The 21,529-nt window shown below is 46.4% G+C and overlaps 1 protein-coding gene across 1 annotated transcript; it reads left to right on the plus strand.

The window, feature by feature from the left end:
• Nucleotides 1-491: 491 nt before the first annotated feature.
• LOC109902181 (prolyl 3-hydroxylase 3) lies at nucleotides 492-17,527 on the plus strand. The gene is made up of 16 exons (XM_020498318.2): nucleotides 492-886; nucleotides 1,143-1,327; nucleotides 1,854-2,012; nucleotides 2,587-2,779; nucleotides 6,743-6,874; nucleotides 7,097-7,239; nucleotides 7,707-7,796; nucleotides 10,010-10,062; nucleotides 10,175-10,254; nucleotides 10,458-10,585; nucleotides 12,546-12,641; nucleotides 12,754-12,904; nucleotides 13,793-13,910; nucleotides 15,544-15,619; nucleotides 16,081-16,221; nucleotides 16,934-17,527. The coding sequence occupies exons 1-16, from the start codon at nucleotides 574-576 to the stop codon at nucleotides 17,105-17,107; spliced, it is 2,232 nt and encodes a 743-aa protein (XP_020353907.1). The 5' UTR covers nucleotides 492-573; the 3' UTR covers nucleotides 17,108-17,527.
• The last annotated feature ends 4,002 nt before the right edge of the window (nucleotides 17,528-21,529 follow it).

Consider the following 21,529-nt stretch of genomic DNA (forward strand, 5'->3'; position numbering starts at 1 on the left):
GGGAAAGAGAACTTCACACAAACCCCAGATATGGCAATGAAATTGTCTATTCATTGTATTAAGTATGAATTCAGATAGCCAATTAAAAGATACAGGGTTGGATGTGTCATATCAGCTGCCACCTTTAATGCTGATGAACAAATTACTTTGTAGTCAAACAGGGAAAAAATGTTACATGTTGCATGTTCAGACCTGCCAGGATTGATGTTTGGGCTATATAGCCTAAATAGTATGATTGAAGAAATTCTGCTATGAAAAAATAGGAGACTATGAAGACTGGAAACAATGTTTTTTTTGTGTGTAGCCTATACATTGTTATGAATGAGTGTGTGTAGACTGTAAGCATGTACACTAAGCTAGACTATAATATTATTTTAGCATTATTTTAGTGCTTCCAAACACTGTTATTTACTGTGTCAATAAATCTACTTTCAAGTGTACTGCCTCTCTTTTTCTTCACCCATCCCACTCCTCCTCCTCCCCTCATCACCACGTCTTTCCTGCCTTTCCCCACTTTACTCTGTCTGGCCCTGTTCCTCCCCCTCTCTTTCTCCAAAATAACTACGGCATGCTATGGCGCTTTTCGCAAATCACAACTCTGTCTACGTGGCGCTGCACATCCCTCTTATTCACTATCTTTTCTCATTCTTCGATTTCACCTCTCCTGTTGCAGGCATCGGGGCTTCTGCAGGATCTGCGTCCGGACTCATACCCTCTTACGATGTTTTGTATTATACCGGGGTACGTGCATACTTTAGCGAGGAGTGGGAGAAAGCTGCGGAGCTGCTTGAAAAGTCGATGACGACCCGGGAGGCTCTGTTTCGGACACGACGGCAGTGCCATGAAGAATGTCTGCCAGCGGGACATGACAGGCTCCCAAAACTGGGTGTGTTTGTGTTTACTGTGTTGTATGTGGTCGATTCATAGGGTATGTGTGATATGTCTTTCTGTCTCCACGTGTGTGCTGTGTGCATGCATTAAATATATACAATTATAAGCTTGCATTCGGGCCTATATATCTCCCGGGAGTCAGTGATGACCCTATCTATGGTCATGCTTGCAAGACAGTCCTGGTATGGTACATTCCAGTAATGTTGCATCTATGTGTGTGTGTGTGTGTGTGTGTGTGTGTGTGTCCTCAGACACCGAGAACGGGAATGTGTGGGACCTATGGGCAGTGGACTGGGTCCAGCGGCGGGCTGAGTGTGTGCGGTTCTGTTTGGGACGGGCTGTCACTCCTGCAGGACAGCTTCCTGTGTCTGCCGACATCGAGTACGAGTTTAGCACCCGGAACCCCTATAACTTCCTCCAGGTCGTCTACTGGAATGTAACTATTAGTATATTCACCTGCTGTTTCATTATGTTCCTGTGCATATGCGTGGCTAACAGTTGAATTGTAGATCTGAAGTGCTAAGTGCTGCATCATTGCATGCTAAAGCGATTACATTGGTTATTCCACTGGTAGTTAGTTACTCTACTGGTAGTTAGTTACTCTACTGGTAGTTAGTTATTCCACTGGTAGTTAGTTACTCTACTGGTAGTTAGTTACTCTACTGGTAGTTAGTTACTCTGGTATAAAGCCTATATGACGTAATGTGCTAGCTCACTTTACTACATACTGTAGCAACAATACCCTACAACTACAGCTGTGGTCTTCATGCACTCCAGGTCATCTGTACTTAACTTTTCTTCTTCGTCGTCTACCTCATCCTCCTGTTATTTTTTTTCCTCCTCCCCTCTTCTACCTCGTTCTCGCTCTCTTTCCCCTCCTCTCCTCTGCTCTTCCTCCTTCTCTTCGTCTTTTACCTCATTCTCTATCAACTTTTCCTCTCCTCCCTTCTCGTCTTCCTCAGCTAGGGAAAGTACAAAAGGCGGCGTCAGCAGCCCACACATTCTTCGTGGCCAACCCCAGCCACCTGGAGATGAGGAACAACATTGAGAAGTATAGACGGATGGAGGGAGTAACAGAGGACGCATTCCAGGATAGAGAGATGGAGACAGAGAAACACTGGGTAATTTTTAAAAAAGAGTGGGGAGGGGGTGGGGGTTGTGTGTGTCTGAGAAATTGTCAAATACTGTAAATGCTAGATTGGATGCATAAATAAGTATTCATGAATCTCGTTGTAAGAAATATGCTTTGAAGATTCCCACATGTGGCCTGAGGGTTCAAATTCCTCTCTGTGTTTCACCTTAGGTACCTAACCAATCGTAAAATCCCTTTGGGCTCAGTAACGTCTGAGTAACCTTACACAGTAACCTCTGCATGCACCCACAGCATTCCTGATAACATGTTACTAATGGAGTGTACTATAAATGAGAACACGTCATGTGAACTTTACTGGAATTTTGATATCACTGAAGCCTAACAGGAAACAAAAAAATGCAGTTCATTTCACTGCTCTGTTTTGTTTGTCTCCAGCAAGTCTTCGTGCTTTCCGTACGTACTATGCCCATTGGGAGTATAGGCCATCGACGACTCCTCTCCGTCGCACTCTGTTCTTGATGTTTACCAATTATAGCCAACCTTTCCAGTTAACATTCCTCCCTCCTCTTTACCCATAACCTCCATCCCTCTATTAACCATAGGTCCTGTATGACTCCGCCCTCACCTCTGAGGCCTCCTCTGATTGGACGCACGCCATGGAGAAATGGAGGGAGTGTGTGAACGAGACACTGAGACAGACTGATGAGTGTAGGGCGCAGTGTGAGGTCGCCTCACAGCGGCTCCCTGAGAACAGAGGAGAGGATGGAATGGGCGGGGTGTTTGAGAAGGCTGCAGGTGAGAAAAACATGTTTGTTTGTTTAAAAATGTATATTTTTAAGGGTTTTATATATCCTTATTGAGATAGGACAGTGAAGAGGACTGAAAAGTTGGAGAGATTGTGAGTCAGAAGGGCCGAGATTGGAAGCTGGGCTGTACACGTGACACTAACCACTGGACCACACAGGTCACAGGAAAAACATGTTTGTGTTCATGAATCTGGTTGTCTATGCAGGGCTATAACTCATTCATTGCTAGTAAAATCAAATCAAATCAAATTTATTTGTCACATACACATGGTTAGCAGATGTTAATGCGAGTGTAGCGAAATGCTTGTGCTTCTAGTTCCGACAATGCAGTAATAACGAACAAGTAATCTAACTAACAATTCCCAAAAAAACGACTGTCTTATACACAGTGTAAGGGGATAAAGAATATGTACATAAGGATATATGAATGAGTGATGGTACAGAGCAGCATAGGCAAGATACAGTAGATGATATCGAGTACAGTATATACATATGAGATGAGTATGTAAACCAAGTGGCATAGTTAAAGTGGCTAGTGATACATGTATTACATAAGGATGCAGTCGATGATATAGAGTACAGTATCTACGTATGCATATGAGATGAATAATGTAGGGTAAGTAACATTATATAAGGTAGCATTGTTTAAAGTGGCTAGTGATATATTTACATCATTTCCCATCAATTCCCATGATTAAAGTGGCTGGAGTAGAGTCAGTGGCATTGACAGTGTGTTGGCAGTAGCCACTCAATGTTAGTGGTGGCTGTTTAACAGTCTGATGGCCTTGAGATAGAAGCTGTTTTTCAGTCTCTCGGTCCCAGCTTTGATGCACCTGTACTGACCTCGCCTTCTGGATGACAGCGGGGTGAACAGGCAGTGGCTCGGGTGGTTGATGTCCTTGATGATCTTTATGGCCTTCCTGTAGCATCGGGTGGTGTAGGTGTCCTGGAGGGCAGGTAGTTTGCCCCCGGTGATGCGTTGTGCAGACCTCACTACCCTCTGGAGAGCCTTACGGTTGAGGGCGGTGCAGTTGCCATACCAGGCGGTGATACAGCCCGCCAGGATGCTCTCGATTGTGCATCTGTAGAAGTTTGTGAGTGCTTTTGGTGACAAGCCGAATTTCTTCAGCCTCCTGAGGTTGAAGAGGCGCTGCTGCGCCTTCTTCACGATGCTGTCTGTGTGAGTGGACCAATTCAGTTTGTCTGTGATGTGTATGCCGAGGAACTTAAAACTTGCTACCCTCTCCACTACTGTTCCATCGATGTGGATGGGGGGGTGTTCCCTCTGCTGTTTCCTGAAGTCCACAATCATCTCCTTAGTTTTGTTGACGTTGAGTGTGAGGTTATTTTCCTGACACCACACTCCGAGGGCCCTCACCTCCTCCCTGTAGGCCGTCTCGTCGTTGTTGGTAATCAAGCCTACCACTGTTGTGTCGTCCGCAAACTTGATGATTGAGTTGGAGGCGTGCGTGGCCACGCAGTCGTGGGTGAACAGGGAGTACAGGAGAGGGCTCAGAACGCACCCTTGTGGGGCCCCAGTGTTGAGGATCAGCGGGGAGGAGATGTTGTTGCCTACCCTCACCACCTGGGGGCGGCCCGTCAGGAAGTCCAGTACCCAGTTGCACAGGGCGGGGTCGAGACCCAGGGTCTCGAGCTTGATGACGAGCTTGGAGGGTACTATGGTGTTGAATGCCGAGCTGTAGTCGATGAACAGCATTCTCACATAGGTATTCCTCTTGTCCAGATGGGTTAGGGCAGTGTGCAGTGTGGTTGAGATTGCATCGTCTGTGGACCTATTTGGGCGGTAAGCAAATTGGAGTGGGTCAAGGGTGTCAGGTAGGGTGGAGGTGATATGGTCCTTGACTAGTCTCTCAAAGCACTTCATGATGACGGATGTGAGTGCTACGGGGCGGTAGTCGTTTAGCTCAGTTACCTTAGCTTTCTTGGGAACAGGAACAATGGTGGCCCTCTTGAAGCATGTGGGAACAGCAGACTGGTATAGGGATTGGTTGAATATGTCCGTAAACACACCGGCCAGCTGGTCTGCGCATGCTCTGAGGGCGCGGCTGGGGATGCCGTCTGGGCCTGCAGCCTTGCGAGGGTTAACACGTTTAAATGTCTTACTCACTTCGGCTGCAGTGAAGGAGAGACCGCATGTTTTCGTTGCAGGCCGTGTCAGTGGCACTGTATTGTCCTCAAAGCGGGCAAAAAAGTTGTTTAGTCTGCCTGGGAGCAAGACATCCTGGTCCGTGACTGGGCTGGGTTTCTTCCTGTAGTCCGTGATTGACTGTAGACCCTGCCACATGCCTCTTGTGTCTGAGCCGTTGAATTGAGATTCTACTTTGTCTCTGTACTGGCGCTTAGCTTGTTTGATAGCCTTGCGGAGGGAATAGCTGCACTGTTTGTATTCAGTCATGTTACCAGACACCTTGCCCTGATTAAAAGCAGTGGTTCGCGCCTTCAGTTCCACACGAATGCTGCCATCAATCCACGGTTTCTGGTTGGGGAATGTTTTAATCGTTGCTATGGGAACGACATCTTCAACGCACGTTCTAATGAACTCGCACACCGAATCAGCGTATTCGTCAATGTTGTTGGCTGACGCAATACGAAACATCTCCCAGTCCACGTGATGGAAGCAGTCTTGGAGTGTGGAGTCAGCTTGGTCGGACCAGCGTTGGACAGACCTCAGCGTGGGAGCTTCTTGTTTTAGTTTCTGTCTGTAGGCAGGGATCAACAAAATGGAGTCGTGGTCAGCTTTTCCGAAAGGGGGGCGGGGCAGGGCCTTATATGCGTCGCGGAAGTTAGAGTAACAATGATCCAGGGTCTTTCCACCCCTGGTTGCGCAATCGATATGCTGATAAAATTTAGGGAGTCTTGTTTTCAGATTAGCCTTGTTAAAATCCCCAGCTACAATGAATGCAGCCTCCGGATAAATCGTTTCCAGTTTGCAGAGAGTTAAATAAAGTTCGTTCAGAGCCATCGATGTGTCTGCTTGGGGGGGGATATATACGGCTGTGATTATAATCGAAGAAAATTCTCTTGGTAGATAATGCGGTCTACATTTGATTGTGAGGAATTCTAAATCAGGTGAACAGAAGGATTTGAGTTCCTGTATGTTTCTTTCATCACACCATGTCACGTTGGCCATAAGGCATAAGGCATACGCCCCCGCCCCTCTTCTTACCAGAAAGATGTTCGTTTCTGTCCGCGCGATGCGTAGTAGGCTGAACCTCTAGTAGGCTGAAAATGTCTGTAAGGTAAAAGTGTTATCTAGTGTTATAAAGGCCTTATTACAGGGGGAGTGTTACCAAGACAGCTGACTGTAAACAGTATAATGTCACGCAGTGCATATTTGGGTTGGTCCGAAACAAAGCAAAGATTGTCATTCTTATTTTTTAATTAAAATAGATTTTTTTACCGCTTTTTCTCCCCAATTGGTAGTTACAGTCCTGTCTCATTGCTGCAACTCCCGTACGGACTCGGGAGAGACGAAGGTCGAGAGCCGTGCGTCCTCCCAAACACAACCCAACCAAGCCGCACTGGTTCTTGACACAATGCCCACTTAACCCAGAAGCCAGCCGCACCACACCATATACCTGGCTACCGTGTCAGCGTGCACTGCGCCCGGCCCGCCACAGGAGTCGCTAGTGTGCGATGGGACAAGGACATCTTTGCTGGCCAAACCCTCCCTTAACCCGGACGACGCTGGGCCAATTGTGCGTCGCCCCGTGGGTCTCCCGGTCGCGGCCGGCTGCGACAGAGCCTGGACTCGAACCCAGAATCTCTAGAGGCACAGCTAGCACTGCGATGCAGCGCCTTAGACCACTATGCCACTCTGGAAGCCTGTAATTAGTTTTACATGTAGTTGTCCTACTATTTTATTCTTATGCTATTCTCTACTTTTCTAATCTTTCTCCTTATCATGTGACTTTTATCTCCCGTCCTCCAGCACTCTCCCTCTCCCTCCTGTCCTGCCAGCAGGCCTGTGTGACCCAGGTGGCGACGCGACCCGGAAGGATTTCAGCCCAGGAGGACCTCCTGCCCACACAGCTGGAGCATCTACACAGTGCACAGTTCAAAGGTTAGACAGGGGAACGGTCATATCTGAAGTTACAGTAATGACCACATGATGACGCTAATGACAATTATGATGGTAACTCTGCTTCTACTGCAGCTGATGATACTGGCCAGGATATGGCACCTGAAATAAATTTATTTTTTAATGGGCTCTGGTGCTTCATACAGGAGTTGACATATCTAGTAAACAACCAAATCCCATCTACCTCTCACCTATTTTCCGCAGCGGGCGATCTAGGAGGAGCAGTGCGTTCTCTGCGGTCTCTCCTCCTGTTCTACCCCTCAGACAAAGACTCCCTCAGTAACCTGGAGCTCTACACAGAGACACTGGGAGGCGACACTGAGGCACACGGGACAAAGCCCTCCCAGGTACTACTGGTGCTCAGACGCAAATCAACAACCCCTAGCCTGGCCCACTAGGGAGGTTTCATTTTAGAAACAACACTCCACAAATTTGATAGATACAATAATGTATCTTACTCTACTGTCAAGACCAGTATATTGGTTTTCTCCGTAGGCATCACTCTTTTAATAAAAAATAATATATATATATATTGGTCGCATACATGCTTTAGTTCCTAGCTCCAACAGTGCAGCAGTATCTAACAATATACACAAATCTAAAAGTGAAAGAATGGAATTAAGAAATATATAAATATTAGGACAAGCAATGTTGGGGTGGCATTGACTAGAATACAGTAGAATACAGTATATACATATGAAATGAGTAAAACAGTATGTAAACATTATTGAAGTGACTAGTGATTCCATGTCTATGTACACAGAGCAGCCTCTAAGGTGCGTCTAAGCCTCTGTCTCTCTCTTTATATTCTCAGGAGATTGCCAGGTATGTGAGCCGCTCACTGCAGGAGAAAAAGCTACTCTACTTCGGAATGGAAAACCTCAACTTCAATTTCACCGACCCGGTATGATAAAGTTGTTTATTGATTATCACTGGATCTGGTTTGGCCCAGAGCCATAAAGTAGCTACTGTATATCTAAGCTATATATGGCTCTGATTTGGTCTGTAACGCTTCTCCTCTTTGTCTGAGGAGGAGTAGGAAGGATCGGACCAATATGCAGCGTGGTAAGTGTCCATGTTAATTTATTAGAACTGAACACACAAAACAAAATAACAAAGTGAATGAAAGAAATGAAACAGTTCTGTCAGGTGAAACAACACACTAAACAGAAAATAACTACCCACACCCATAGTGGGAAAACAGGCTGCCTAAGTATGGTTCTCAATCAGAGACAACGATTGCCAGCTGCCTCTGATTGGGAACCATACCAGGCCGAAAACATAGAACACAAAACATAGAATGCCCACCCCAACTCACGCCCTGACCAATCTAAAATAGAGACCTAAAAGGAACTAAGGTCAGGACGTGACAGTACCCCCCCCAAAGGTGCGGACTCCGGCCGCAAAACCTAAACCCATAGGGGAGGGTCTGGTTGGGCATCTGTCCGCGGTGGCGGCTCTGGCACGGGATGTGGACCCCACTCCACCATAGTCTTGGCCCACTTAAGTGGTGCCTTTGGAGCGACGACCCTCGCCGCAGACCTCGGACTGGGGACCCTAACAGCGGGCCCCGAATAGACGGGAGACTCCGGCAGCAGGGCCCCGAATAGACGGGAGACTCCGGCAGCGCCGGTCAAGCGGGAGACAAGGCAGCGCCGGAGTGAAGGGCGACCCCGGCAGCTCCTGACTGACGGGCGGCCCCGGCAGCTCCTGACTGACGGGCGGCTCTGGCAGCTCCTGACAGGCGGGAGTCTCTGGAAGCGCCGGACAGGCGGGAGACTCTGGAAGCGCCGGACAGGCGGGAGAACCTGGAGGGAGGAGACGGAGAGACAAGACAGCCTGGTGCGTGGGGCTGCCACAGGACCCGCCAGGCTGGGGAGACCTACAGGAGGCCTGGTGCGTGGAGGAGGCACCGGATGGACCGGGCTGTGGGGGAGCTCTGGTGCGCAGCCTTGGCACCACTCCTCCAGGCTGGATGACCACTTTAGCCCGGACCCTCCAGAGTGCAGGCACAGGTTGAACCGGGCTGTGGGTGAGCACTGGAGATCTGGTGCATACCACTCACACCTCTCCCTTTGGCTCAATGCCCACATTCGCCCGGCACGGGCGGAGTGCAGGCATAGGGCGAACTGCACCCTCCCAGCGCCCCGGAGACACAGCACGCAGCGCCGGTGCAGGATACCCTGGGCCGAAACGGCGTTCCGGAGACCAAACACGCTGGGCCGGCACAACACGCCCTGGCTGAATGCCCACTCTCGCATGACACTTGCGGGGGGCTGCGATGTAGCGCACTGGGCTATACATGCACACTGGGGACACCGTGCGCTTCACCGCATAACACGGTGCCTTCCCGGTCGCTCTCTAGCCACGGTAAGCACGGGGAGTTGGCTCAGGTCTCCTACCCGACTTTGCCAATCTCCCCGTGTGCCCCCCCCAAAACATTTTTTGGGGCTGCCCCTCGTGCCTGTTGCGCTGCCTTACCTCATACCACCGCCGCTCAGCTTTCTCTGCCTCCAGCTCTGCCTTGGGGCGGAGATATTCCCCAGCCTGTGCTCAGGGTCCCTTGCCGTCCAATATCTCCTCCCAAGTCCAGGAGTCCAGAACCCTCTGCTCCTGGTTACCACGCTGCTTGGTCCGTTTGTGGTGGGTAGTTCTGTAACGCTTCTCCTCTTCGTCTGAGGAGGAGTAGGAAGGATCGGACCAATATGCAGCGTGGTAAGTGTCCATGTTAATTTATTAGAACTGAACACACAAAACAAAATAACAAAGTGAATGAAAGAAACTAAACAGTCCTGTCAGGTGAAACAACACACTAAACAGAAAATAACTACCCACAACCATAGTGGGAAAACAGGCTGCCTAAGTATGGTTCTCAATCAGAGACAACGATTGCCAGCTGCCTCTGATTGGGAACCATACCAGGCCAAACACAAAGAAATAGAAAACATAGAACACAAAACATAGAATGCCCACCCCAACTCACGCCCTGACCAAACTAAAATAGAGACCCAAAAAAGGAACTAAGGTCAGGACGTGACATGGTCACTCACATTTACTTTCAAACTGAACGATACAGCAGTTTGTTCCTTTTGGGTTTTTTTCCCCCCTCCCATATAGGATCTCTGGACTCCAGAGGAGGTTGTTCCTGAATTGCTAAGAGACACATGGAGGTAAGAAGAAACGTGAAGGAGAAAGTTACTGCAAAAGAGGACAGGAGTGTGGAGAGAAAGGGCCTTGAAGTGCCATTGGGCGGTTGAAAGCCATTTCCTTTTTGATTTCCAGAGCAGAAAAGGAAGTGCTGAATGAGAAAATGAAGGGGGGAGAGAAAGAGGTAGAGATGGACGATAGTGGATTCTATGCAGGTAAGGATAAACATTAGTGTTTGGCATGTTACAAGCACACATTGACAGATTGGTAATGACAAAAAAACATTATTGGCTCGGGTCTCTGAGGATTGGGAAACACTAATCTGATAAACATTTATTTGATTGAAATGTTTGTGTGCGTGTGTGCGCGGACCCTCTTCCTGTGTCTCACTCACACCTCCGTTCTGTTCCCTCCCCAGGGGGTCCCGTACCTCAGGTTGGTGTCACCATCAGCATGGACGACAATTCTTTAAATGGAACTAATCGCGTCATGCTGGACGGAGTTCTAGATCAGAAGGAATGCGATACAGTACTGCGCCTAGCTACCGTAAGCTTGCATATGATTCGCTCAGGAAACAAGACTCCTTCAAACACAGGAAGAGAAGTTCAACAGAGATATGGAATTTGAATGAGCCCTGTCCCTTTGGTGTTTCCCATTGGATTGGAAATAGTAACTAAACCTGCAATGTAGTGAAAATCACACCGAGCCTATCAGGGGCCATATACAGTATATACACTGCTCAAAAAAATAAAGGGAACACTAAAATAACACATCCTAGATCTGAATTAATGAAATATTCTTATTAAATACTTTTTTTCTTTACATAGTTGAATGTGCTGACAACAAAATCACACAAAAATGATCAATGGAAATCAAATTTATCAACCCATGGATCAAATTTATCAACCCACACTCAAAATTTAAGTGGAAAACCACACTACAGGCTGATCCAACTTTGATGTAATGTCCTTAAAACAAGTCAAAACGAGGCTCAGTAGTGTGTGTGGCCTCCACGTGCCTGTATGACCTCCCTACAACTCCTGGGCATGCTCCTGATGAGGTGGTGGATGGTCTCCTGAGGGATCTCCTCCCAGACCTGGACTAAAGCATCCGCCAACTCCTGGACAGTCTGTGGTTCAACGTGGCGTTGGTGGATGGAGCGAGACATGATGTCCCAGATTTGCTCAATTGGATTCAGGTCTGGGGAACGGGCGGGCCAGTCCATAGCATCAATGCCTTCCTCTTGCAGGAACTGCTGACACACTACAGCCACATGAGGTCTAGCATTGTCTTGCATTAGGAGGAACCCAGGGCCAACCACACAAGCATATGGTCTCACAAGGGGTCTGAGGATCTCATCTCGGTACCTAATGGCAGTCAGATTACCTCTGGCGAGCACATGGAGGGCTGTGCGGCCCCCCAAAGAAATGCCACCCCACACCATGACTGACCCACCGCCAAACCGGTCATGCTGGAGGATGTTGCAGGCAGCAGAATGTTCTCCACGGCGTCTTCAGACTCTGTCACGTCTGTCACATGTGCTCAGTGTGAACCTGCTTTCATCTGTGAAGAGCACAGGGCGCCAGTGGCGAATTTGCCAATCTTGGTGTTCTCTGGCAAATGCCAAACGTCCTGCACGGTGTTGGGCTGTAAGCACAACCCCCACCTGTGGACGTCAGGCCCTCATACCACCATCATGGAGTCTGTTTCTGACCGTTTGAGCAGACACATGCACATTTGTGGTCCTGCTGGACGTCATTTTGCAGGGCTCTGGCAGTGCTCCTCCTGCTCCTCCTTGCACAAAGGCGGAGGTATCGGTCCTGCTGCTGGGTTGTTGCCCTCCTACGGCCTCCTCCACGTCTCCTGGTAGCGCCTCCATGCTCTGGACACTACGCTGACAGACACAGCAAACCTTCTTGCCACAGCTCGCATTGATGTGCCATCCTGGATGAGCTGCACTACCTGAGCCACTTGTGTGGGTTGTAGACTCCGTCTCATGCTACCACTAGAGTGAAAGCACCGCCAGCATTCAAAAGTGACCAAAACATCAGCCAGGAAGCATAGGAACTGAGAAGTGGTCTGTGGTCCCCACCTGCAGAACCACTCCTTTATTGGGGGTGTCTTGCTAATTGCCTATAATTTCCACCTGTTGTCTATTCCATTTGCACAACAGCATGTGAAATTTATTGTCAATCAGTGTTGCTTCCTAAGTGGACAGTTTGATTTCACAGAAGTGTGATTGACTTGGTTACATTGTGTTGTTTAAGTGTTCCCTTTATTTTTTTGAGCAGTATATATTTTTTTGAGCAGTATATATATACTATATATATATATATATATATATATATATATATTAATTATACACTTTATGAATTTAGGCCATGATCTTTATGTTTCTTAGGGATATGAGCCAGGAGTGGATTTGGAAATCAGCAATAACAGAAGTATTCAAAAAGGGCTATGAGCTCATATCCTCCATGATGACTTCCTGTGTTGTCCCTGACAGACTGCTGCGTCCGCTGGGGATGGTTACCGGGAGCGACGGTCCCCACACACTCCACATGAGAAGTTTGAGGGCCTGACTGTCCTCAGAGCTGTCAAGGTGAGAACGATGGATCTGGAGATGAAATCTATCTCTCCGTCTGTCTGTCTTATCTCTCTGTCTCACATGGCCACATAGCTAATGAACAGTTAAACACTTTTCTGCTCTGCAGTTGGCTCAGGACGGCATGGTGAACCAATCAGACGCTAAGCTGCTGCATGAGATGGGGGAGAGGGTGAGAACCCTCCTGCACTCCTACTTCAGGAGCCCCTCAGGACTCCATTTCTCTGACACACATCTAGTGTGCCGCAGCGCCATCACAGGTATGGTCCACTCAAGCAATGCCCTCTATTTCTTGAAATGATGGTTCCACATCTTCATATTTCATGTTCATTTCCATCTGTTCTGTTGACTCCATTATGTATTACATTTGTGCGTCTCAATGCAAAACGCTTTTCCCATTTCTAGTGTAACCCAATAGCTAACCCCTGACTTGTATCAGGTGTCTTATCTGCTCTGTGTTATGTCACCCGTTGTGTTACCGGGGTCGTGTTCATTAGGGCATGCAATGGAAAACTGTCTAAAACGTTTTGCAACGGAAAACTAAAATTAGTGTTTCTTATTGGACAACTCCAGGATGTCCCTATATTTCAGTCCATTTTCTTCTACTTGGTGCTATTAGGTTCTAATTTTCAGAGTAAAAACTCGACTGACACTCTGAAAGCTCAAACCAAGTATATTCTTCCCAGAGGGTCAATAGAGCTGCAATAGACAAAGACATGTTTACAATAGTTGTGGTATATGTACCCCACTTTGGGTGGAGTCTCCTCCTTCTCGCTACATTGTATCTTTATTGCTAGGCAGGAAACGTAAGTGATACGGGCCATAAACTTTTCTTTCTCCCTTAACGTGACCTGACCGTGACCTGACCGTGACCCCCTTCATCGCTAATCCATGGCTCTCTCCCCTTATCAATGCCTGCCACATGTGATCATTTTCCCTGCACTCAGCACATTCTAAGCTTAATTGTACACACCATATACCTTCCTCCTACAGATAACCATTCACTTCTGGTGTAGACCCTCTGAACCTAAGCACTCGATATTGCAATAGGATACCTGATAATTAACCCTATCCCAAGTTTAGGAGTTAGTACCCAGAATCTATCGGTGCCTAATGAACATGGCCCTCATTTGGTGTGTCCTGTCCAGGGGACCAGGAGGGGAGACTGGACCTGTCTCACCCTGTTCATGTGGACAACTGTCTACTGGAACCTGAGACCAGACAGTGCTGGAGAGAACCACCTGCCTTTACACACAGAGACCTGAGGTACACACACACACATTCATGCGCACACACGCACAAGCTGTCAGGACGCAAAAACACACACACGCATACTGGCGTAATTACACTTTTAAAAAACACACACAAGACTTGGAAGTTGAGCTATATAATACCACATACACTCCCATGTGTATGTAATTGGACAGTGAAGCTAAAATTGTAAATCTGTCTCTATACTCCAGCAGTTTGGATTTGAGATCAACTGTTTCATACAAGGCGACAGTACAGAATGTAACTTTTATTTGAGGCTATTTTCATACATATCTGTTTTACCATTTACAAATGGAAACACTTTATGTATTTTGTCGTCAATTGGCAGTTTCATTAAATAGTACCCGCAAAACACCAGTCTCAACGTCAACAGTGAAGAGGTGACTCCGGGATGCTGGCCTTCTAGACAGAGTTCCTCTGAACAGTCTGTGTTCTTTTACCCATCTTAATCTTTTCTTTTTATTGGCCAGTCTGAGACCTTTTTCTTTGCAACTCTGCCTAGAAGGCCAGCATCCCGGAGTCACCTCTTCACTGTTGACGTTGAGACTGGTGTTTTGCGGGTACTATTTAATGAAGCTGCCAATTGAGGACTTGAGGCATCTGCTTCTCAAACTAGACTACTGTACTTGTCCTCTTGCTCAGTTGTGCACCGGGGCCTCCCACTCCTCTTTCTATTCTGGTTAGAGCCAGTTTGTGCTGTTTTGTAAAGGGGGTAGTACAGTGTTGTACGAGATCTTTAGTTTCTTGGCAATTTCTCACTTTGAATAGCCTTCATTTCTCAGAACAAGAATAGACTGACGAGTTTCAGAAAAAAGTGTTTGTTTTTGGCCATTTTGAGCCTGTAATCGAACCCACAAATGCTGATGCACCAGATACTCAACTAGTCTAAAGAACGGTAGTGTATGTAAATGTGATATTTCAGTTTGTTTAATACATTTGCACAAAAAAAATTGAACCTGTTTTTGCTTTGTTATTATGATATATTGTGTGTAGATTGATGAGGATTTTTAGAATAAGGCTGTAACGTAATAAAATGTGGAAAAAGTCGAGGGGTCTGAATACTTCCCGAATGCACCGTATGTCCAAATACTTATGACTTCTTCAAATGGGGAGACTAGATACATACTATGCTTTTATTTCTAAACGGAAAAACAGATACGCCTGAAAATACCCTCGAATAAAAGGTGACATTCTGTACTGTCGCCTCATATGAAACATTTGATCACCAATCCAAAAATGCTGGAGTGTAAAGCCACATTTGAAAACATTGCTTCACTGTCCAAATACATACGGAGTTGAGTGTATGTACATATCATGAAGAGACATTCCCATCCTGAACAAACTCAAACCAGTACGGCATGGCATCTTAATACTAACATTGTTTGATGGTCTCCTCATTCGAGGGTAAACAAACACAGCATTCAAACGAACACAGGTACCGTTCCACAAGCCAGGTCTAAGATTCTTGATTTCAGGCAGGGGGGGTGTGCGGAAATAATGTGACATGCCTCTGGCAGTGTGCTATATAGTACCACTATGTTTGTTTACTAAGCAATAAAGATGGCAACTGACAACTTTGATTAGACTTGTTAAGTGCCGACTAAAACCATGTCTGATTCCATTCCAGCGCTGTGCTTTATCTGAACGACGACTTTGATGGTGGGGAGCTCTTCTTCACAGACAGGGATGCCAAGACTGTCACAGTAAGTCACTTGACATGAAAACTCAAGTAGAACACTTTACACTGGCTGGTCTTCACATGACCTTTGACCTAGCCCCCCCCCCCCCCCCCATGACCCAGTCATGCTAGAAGGGATGGAAGCACAGCTTTCTAACATATGCTATTCTAACCTTAACCCGTTCAGTAACCGTACACCTAATATTATCCCTAACGCTAAATTAAGAACAAATAGTTTGTGTTGTGTGTACTTCTCAGTAAGTTCTGACAATATTGCCTCTTCTATCCATTCTAGCTTGGCCCTTATAGAGGCTACCCTTTCTGACACTCTCTCTTTTCCCCTCTCCCTCTCCCTCTTCCTCTTTTCCTCTCTCTTTTCCTCTCTCTTTTTCCTCTCTCTCTCTTTTCCTCTCTCTCTCTTCATCTCTCTCTCTCTCTTCATCTCTCTCTTTTCCTCTCTTTTCCTCTCTGTCTGTCTGTCCGTAGGCCCGGGTGAAGCCCACCTGTGGTCGACTGGTGGGGTTCTCCTCCGGTCCTGTCAACCCCCATGGTGTGACCGCTGTGACCGCCGGCCGCAGGTGTGCACTGGCCCTCTGGTTCACCAAGGAGAAGCACCACAGGGATATGGTGAGAACTGTTATTGGATTGATTGCTCTATATAAGCCTGGCTCAGATCAGATACGTTTGGCATGACAATGACCATAGCAGTTGGCAAGACAGCACAAACAGATCGGGGACCAGGCTAACACTATAGAGTTTTTTTTTTTTGTGTTAGTGTTGCCCCTATCCACTTTTTTCAAATAAATATATTGTATTAATAGTTAGGTAGGCGAAGCTGATCCTAGATCAGCGGTTAAGGTGAATTTCTACCACAAGCGGTGAAGTTACAAAAGTGACTGCAAGGTTATTGTTTATAGCAACATACTGTACATAGCAACAAGATCAGCTGCAGACAAACAAATAAGAACGTACATGCAAATGTAATGGTTGTTGCTTTTTCATTTTTCCCCATCTAGCACTGACATCTCAAAGCTATTTTCCCTATGCTAATTCACTTTTTGTTTAGATATCGCTTTTGAACAATAAGTCTACGGCAGTTAGGGTTGGCAGTCAAATAACATAGGCACTTCGATTTGACCATTGGTCAGTTTATTAATAATCTATAATGTTAAGGTTGAACTTGAGGAAAGTTCTGGCACAATTTTCCCTAGATTTGAAAGGAGCATTTCTGCTTCTTACCCAGCTAGCCTGGATTTTGTCTGATCACGGCCGTGGTGTGAATAAGGTCCATTCAACCTCACTTTATCTCACATTACTGTACCTTCTGTGCCTCATGCAGGAGAGGGAGGAGGCAGAGGCCCTGTGGGCTGCGGATGGACAGAGTGTGACGAAAAGAGGAGAAGTAAAAGAGGAGGGAAGAGAGGGCACCGCTTCCCCTGCTCGGAGTGGTAGAAGCCAGTCGTCGAGGAGTAGAGGGAGGGGCAGGGTGACAGGGGGAAAGGACGAGCTGTGATGAGCTGCTGTGATGGATTTAAAGACTGAACCACCCACGCTGAACAACGGGGTAGTCCTGTTCACCTCCCTGTCCTACTTGGTGGACCGTCCCGGTCCAGCCACCAGTCCCCTCTCCCAAAAGACCATGAACTCTTCTCTATTTTTACACCAGGCTTTTCAATCCCTACCCACGCTCTCTCGCTACCTCTTTTCCTCTCTCTCTGTGAGACCATTTGTGAAAGGAGGTATTCTTTGTGCGTCTTTCCATCCCCTCCATTGACAATCAGTCCATTTGTGTTAGTGTGTAGGCCTTAGTGTTTGCTGTGTGTTACAGTGTAGGCTGTGTTTGCTGTGTAATAATTAGTGTTTGCTGTGTAATAATTGTTACATACCTGCTGGAAAAAAGTAAAAGAAATTGAATAAAAGGTATTCAAAATGGCGGAGAGAGTGGCGAGAGTGGGAATGAAAATGCCATAGCTGAGGTGCTTCCGAAGTGGCATCTCCCCTCTGTCCAGAAAGAGGTATAAGTGGGAGAGAGAGAATTTAGAAATCCCCTTTATTGGGTCAATGCCATACATTGCACGTTAAAACCATGACCTATTTAACATCGACATCCACAAAATCTCATACATCGACATCCACAAAATCTCATACACAACCCTGTCCAAGGTTAAAAGATCAACTCCAAACCTCCTGCATGATCAACTGTTTAACCCTTTACACTTATACCCGTTTAGGGGTTGAACATGGCAGATTTAGAACGCAGTGGCTGTATGGTAAAACGCTATCCACGACAGCAGAGCTCTGGCTTTGCGCTTCACAGCGCTGTTTGGGTTTTGACTGACCGCGGTTTGGGATTTGAGCGCCGCGCACTACAAGACGTTGCCCCCATCCCACCTGGTAATTGGGCCACCTTCGCAAATGTTTTGTTGACCGAGTGAGCGAAACGCGGTAAATTACGATGACTCAATGTATTCTGAAAGATGAGACGTTGAGGGTTATAATAAATACAGCTTTGATGTCATACAAGCAAGACAAACACCCATAGGGCCCAAACGTGCACTTCACATTTCCAAATCATAAAACTCATGTCATATACAGTGTCAAGGTTTATGATCACTATGTTTGATGTACAGTTAGAAGATGACATGGCGTCATACCCTGGGTCGTTCTGAACACAATGAGTTTACGTTTGTTTATTGTTAAGAAAATGTGCCGTGGCACGCGCTCCTCCTCATGACTCCTTTCTATGCGCACCAAAATGACGATCTGTTTCTCTGAATTGCCTTGTGAAAGCCTAACACTGGAAGATCGTACAAAACGGGTTGGCAACAGAACAAGCTTTCAAATCACGCTCACCTGACCCAGATAGCAATTTATAATGGACCGTTTTTGGATTGCGTAAAAACAACACCAGTAATTGTGTGATGGCAGGTGATGCAGGATTGCGTTCCAAACTAAACAACCACAAGTGTGCTTGCTCTAGTTCCTCAACGGCACAGCTGGGAGAGCATTTTCCAGGAATATCTTTTCATAATACTGAATGTATCTAGATCATTTTCTGATTTCGTTGTCAACAAAAGCGGCGAAAAGTACAGTAAATGTCAAATGCACAAACTCAACAGTGTAGTGTTTCGATTCAGTCTTGTGTCAGTTGAACTGTTGCGTATTCACCTTTGGTCCAATAATTTCCCCATTATCTACAAAATGCTCCCTTTCAATTGCTACCATGGTTATGCATATGGTTTTCATATTTATTCTGGAAGAAACATTTCAATTTAGCCCTATCCATATAGGCCAATGCCCACGAGTGTAAAGGGTTATAAAACAACAACTGCATGTGACTAGAGAGAGAGACTGAGGGAGAAGTGGGGGGTTGAGATAATGGGGATAGGTGTGGATTCGTAGAGTCCATTAACTGATTACCTCAGTGCCAGGCTGCCCTTTAACTGTGTGGAGATTAAGACCATGAAACCAAGAGAGGGTTAATGTTTGAGTGTCAGAGATGGAGGAGAGGTAGAGGAGGGGAAGGAAGGAGAGATAATAAGGAGAAAGAGATATCACACCTGCTCAGGGACTAGACCCTGCAGTTCAGAAACACTGACACAGAAAGGGAAAGACAGAGAGGGAGGGAGAGATAGACCAAGCCCTGCAATGCATTAAAAACTGATGCTTAGGGGGGAGAGAGAGGGAGAGGCAGAAAGAGACAGAGAGAGGTATACAGAAGGGGGGAAGGATAGAAAGAGAGATTACCGTTAATCCCTCATAAATGAGTGCATTTGTTTATGAAGCTTAGGAAACCTCTCCCATTTAGAATATGGAATCATAATCCAACTAGAAATCATTTAATAATTCACATCCAGTCAGACACACTCACATCTTCTCTCCCATTAAAACACTCCCCAATTTATATCTCCCACCCTTCTCCCCCTCCTCGCATTACTGAGTCACGGTCAGTCAAGCACTGTTTACCACCCATATTAACTCTCTCACCACCTCCCCCCCGTGTCATAATCCGCGGGTGCTGCAGAATTGGGTCGACTGGCCTGTTAATGGACTCCTGGTTTTAACCACTTCCATCCCTTAGACTACCCTCTCCAGCTGCTGTTTCCCTTAAAGGCCCAGTTCATCTGTGTTTGAGCAGGCGTACATCCATGTCATGCATCTCAAGCACCCCACTATCTAGCGTCAAATGATGTGTCTATATGGTGTTTCCTCTAATTGACTAAGGATACACATCCATATTATATACAGTATATACACTTAAGTGTACAAAACATTAGGAAATCCTCTTTCCATGACACAGGCTGACCAGGTGAAAGCTATGATCCCTTATTGATGTTGATCGTTAAATGCACTTCAATCAGTGCCGATGAAGGGGAGGAGACAGGATAAATAAGGATTTTTACACCTTGAGACAATTGAGACGTGGATTGTGTACGTGTGCCATTCAGAGGGTGAATGGGCAAGACAACATATTTAAATGCCTTTGAACGGGGCAAGGTAGTAGGTGCCAGGCACACTGGTTTGTGTGAAGAACTGCAACGGTGCTGGGTTTTTCACACTCAACACTTTCCGGTGTGTATCAAAATAGTCCACCAGGAGGACATCCAGTCAACTTGACAAAACTGTGGGAAGCATTGGAGTCAACATGGGCCAGCATCCCTGTGGAACGCCTGACACCTTGTAGCGTCCATGCCCCGACCAATTGAGGCTTTTCCTTCCTCCGTGCAACTCAATATTAGGAAGGTGTTCTTAATATGTTGTACACTCAGTGTATATACATGTCAATATCCATATATCCTTTTCAGTATGTCCTACTAAGATTTAAGCAAACATTAGCTACTGTAAGGCCGGTTTAAATATACCCTTTTTGATACTTGCATAGTGTCAAGTCGAGTGATCCTGTCATATTAACTAGTTCATGTAGTTGCACGCTTGTAGGTTAGTGCCGTCACACTATAGCAGCACATAGGTCAAAGGTGACAAAGACTGGCTGATAAAAGTATCACAACAATTGACCGAGACAGGGTTGTTTAGTATTAGGTAGGCTTTCACTTCAGTGTCTTCCCAGGTTGTTTGTCGATGGCGGATTCCTCTGGCTGTGCGATTTGACATTTAACCCCATCCTCCCCTTCACTTTGTTTAAGACTGGGACAGAGAGACAGTGGGGGCTGCTAATGGCTGTGGTATTATTATTATGCTGTATAGCATCACAGAGCACCAGAAGGCTCAGTGCTCTTTCCTGGCTGTCACATCCCAGCTGCAGCCAAAAGCTGCTCTGCTCTGCAGGCTCACTGCTGACGCGTGTAACTTAGCTGAATGTGCGAGACCAATAGAGACGACCCACACAAAGCTTAACAGATTATAATTCTCTGCCCCACGCTGGTTCGCTCACATTCCCCGCCATAACTCTTGCTCCCCCACTCTCTTTCTATCTCCTGAATCCAGCGTCAGCGCTGTCAGAAAAAGGGGAGCGTCTGTTCGCTCAATCAAGTCCTGTTGCTACTTGACCATGCGAGAGAGGGTGGAAGTACTGGGTTAATACTAACTATGCACTAACCTATGATTATTTCACCAGAGATACAGTATTGTTTTGTTGAACAGAATAACCTTTTTGCTAACCAAACGCTAACCTTTTTGCTAACCAAACGCTAACAGTCGTAGGCTACTGAGTCAGCAGTGTGAAGATAAGTTCAGAAAGCCAAAGGGCAATGTAGTGAAACGTCTCTCTCTTTTTCACTCTACCCGTCTCGCTTACTCGCTGTGTTTGTTTCCTCTCTCTCTCACCCCCTGGACACTTTCTGTATCTCTCCTTTTTACTGTGTCTCACTTTTAGCACATTGCCTTTTTGATGCATATTGTACAGTATAATGTGGCTCATTGATACAATGAAAAATGCCACATATAAAAGTGCCGTAAATACAGTATTATGGACCAC

This window comes from Oncorhynchus kisutch, linkage group LG13 (assembly GCF_002021735.2).
Source record: "Oncorhynchus kisutch isolate 150728-3 linkage group LG13, Okis_V2, whole genome shotgun sequence".
Taxonomy (NCBI): Eukaryota; Metazoa; Chordata; class Actinopteri; order Salmoniformes; family Salmonidae; genus Oncorhynchus; species Oncorhynchus kisutch.

Excerpts from the sequence above, each read along its gene's own strand:
- LOC109902181 (XM_020498318.2), top strand. The coding sequence starts at position 574 with ATGGCGCTTTTCGCAAATCACAACTCTGTCTACGTGGCGCTGCACATC. Across the intron at positions 887-1,142 it reads TGACAGGCTCCCAAAACTGG|ACACCGAGAACGGGAATGTG; the intron begins GTGTGTTTGTGT and ends GTGTGTCCTCAG. Across the intron at positions 10,063-10,174 it reads TTGCTAAGAGACACATGGAG|AGCAGAAAAGGAAGTGCTGA; the intron begins GTAAGAAGAAAC and ends TTTGATTTCCAG.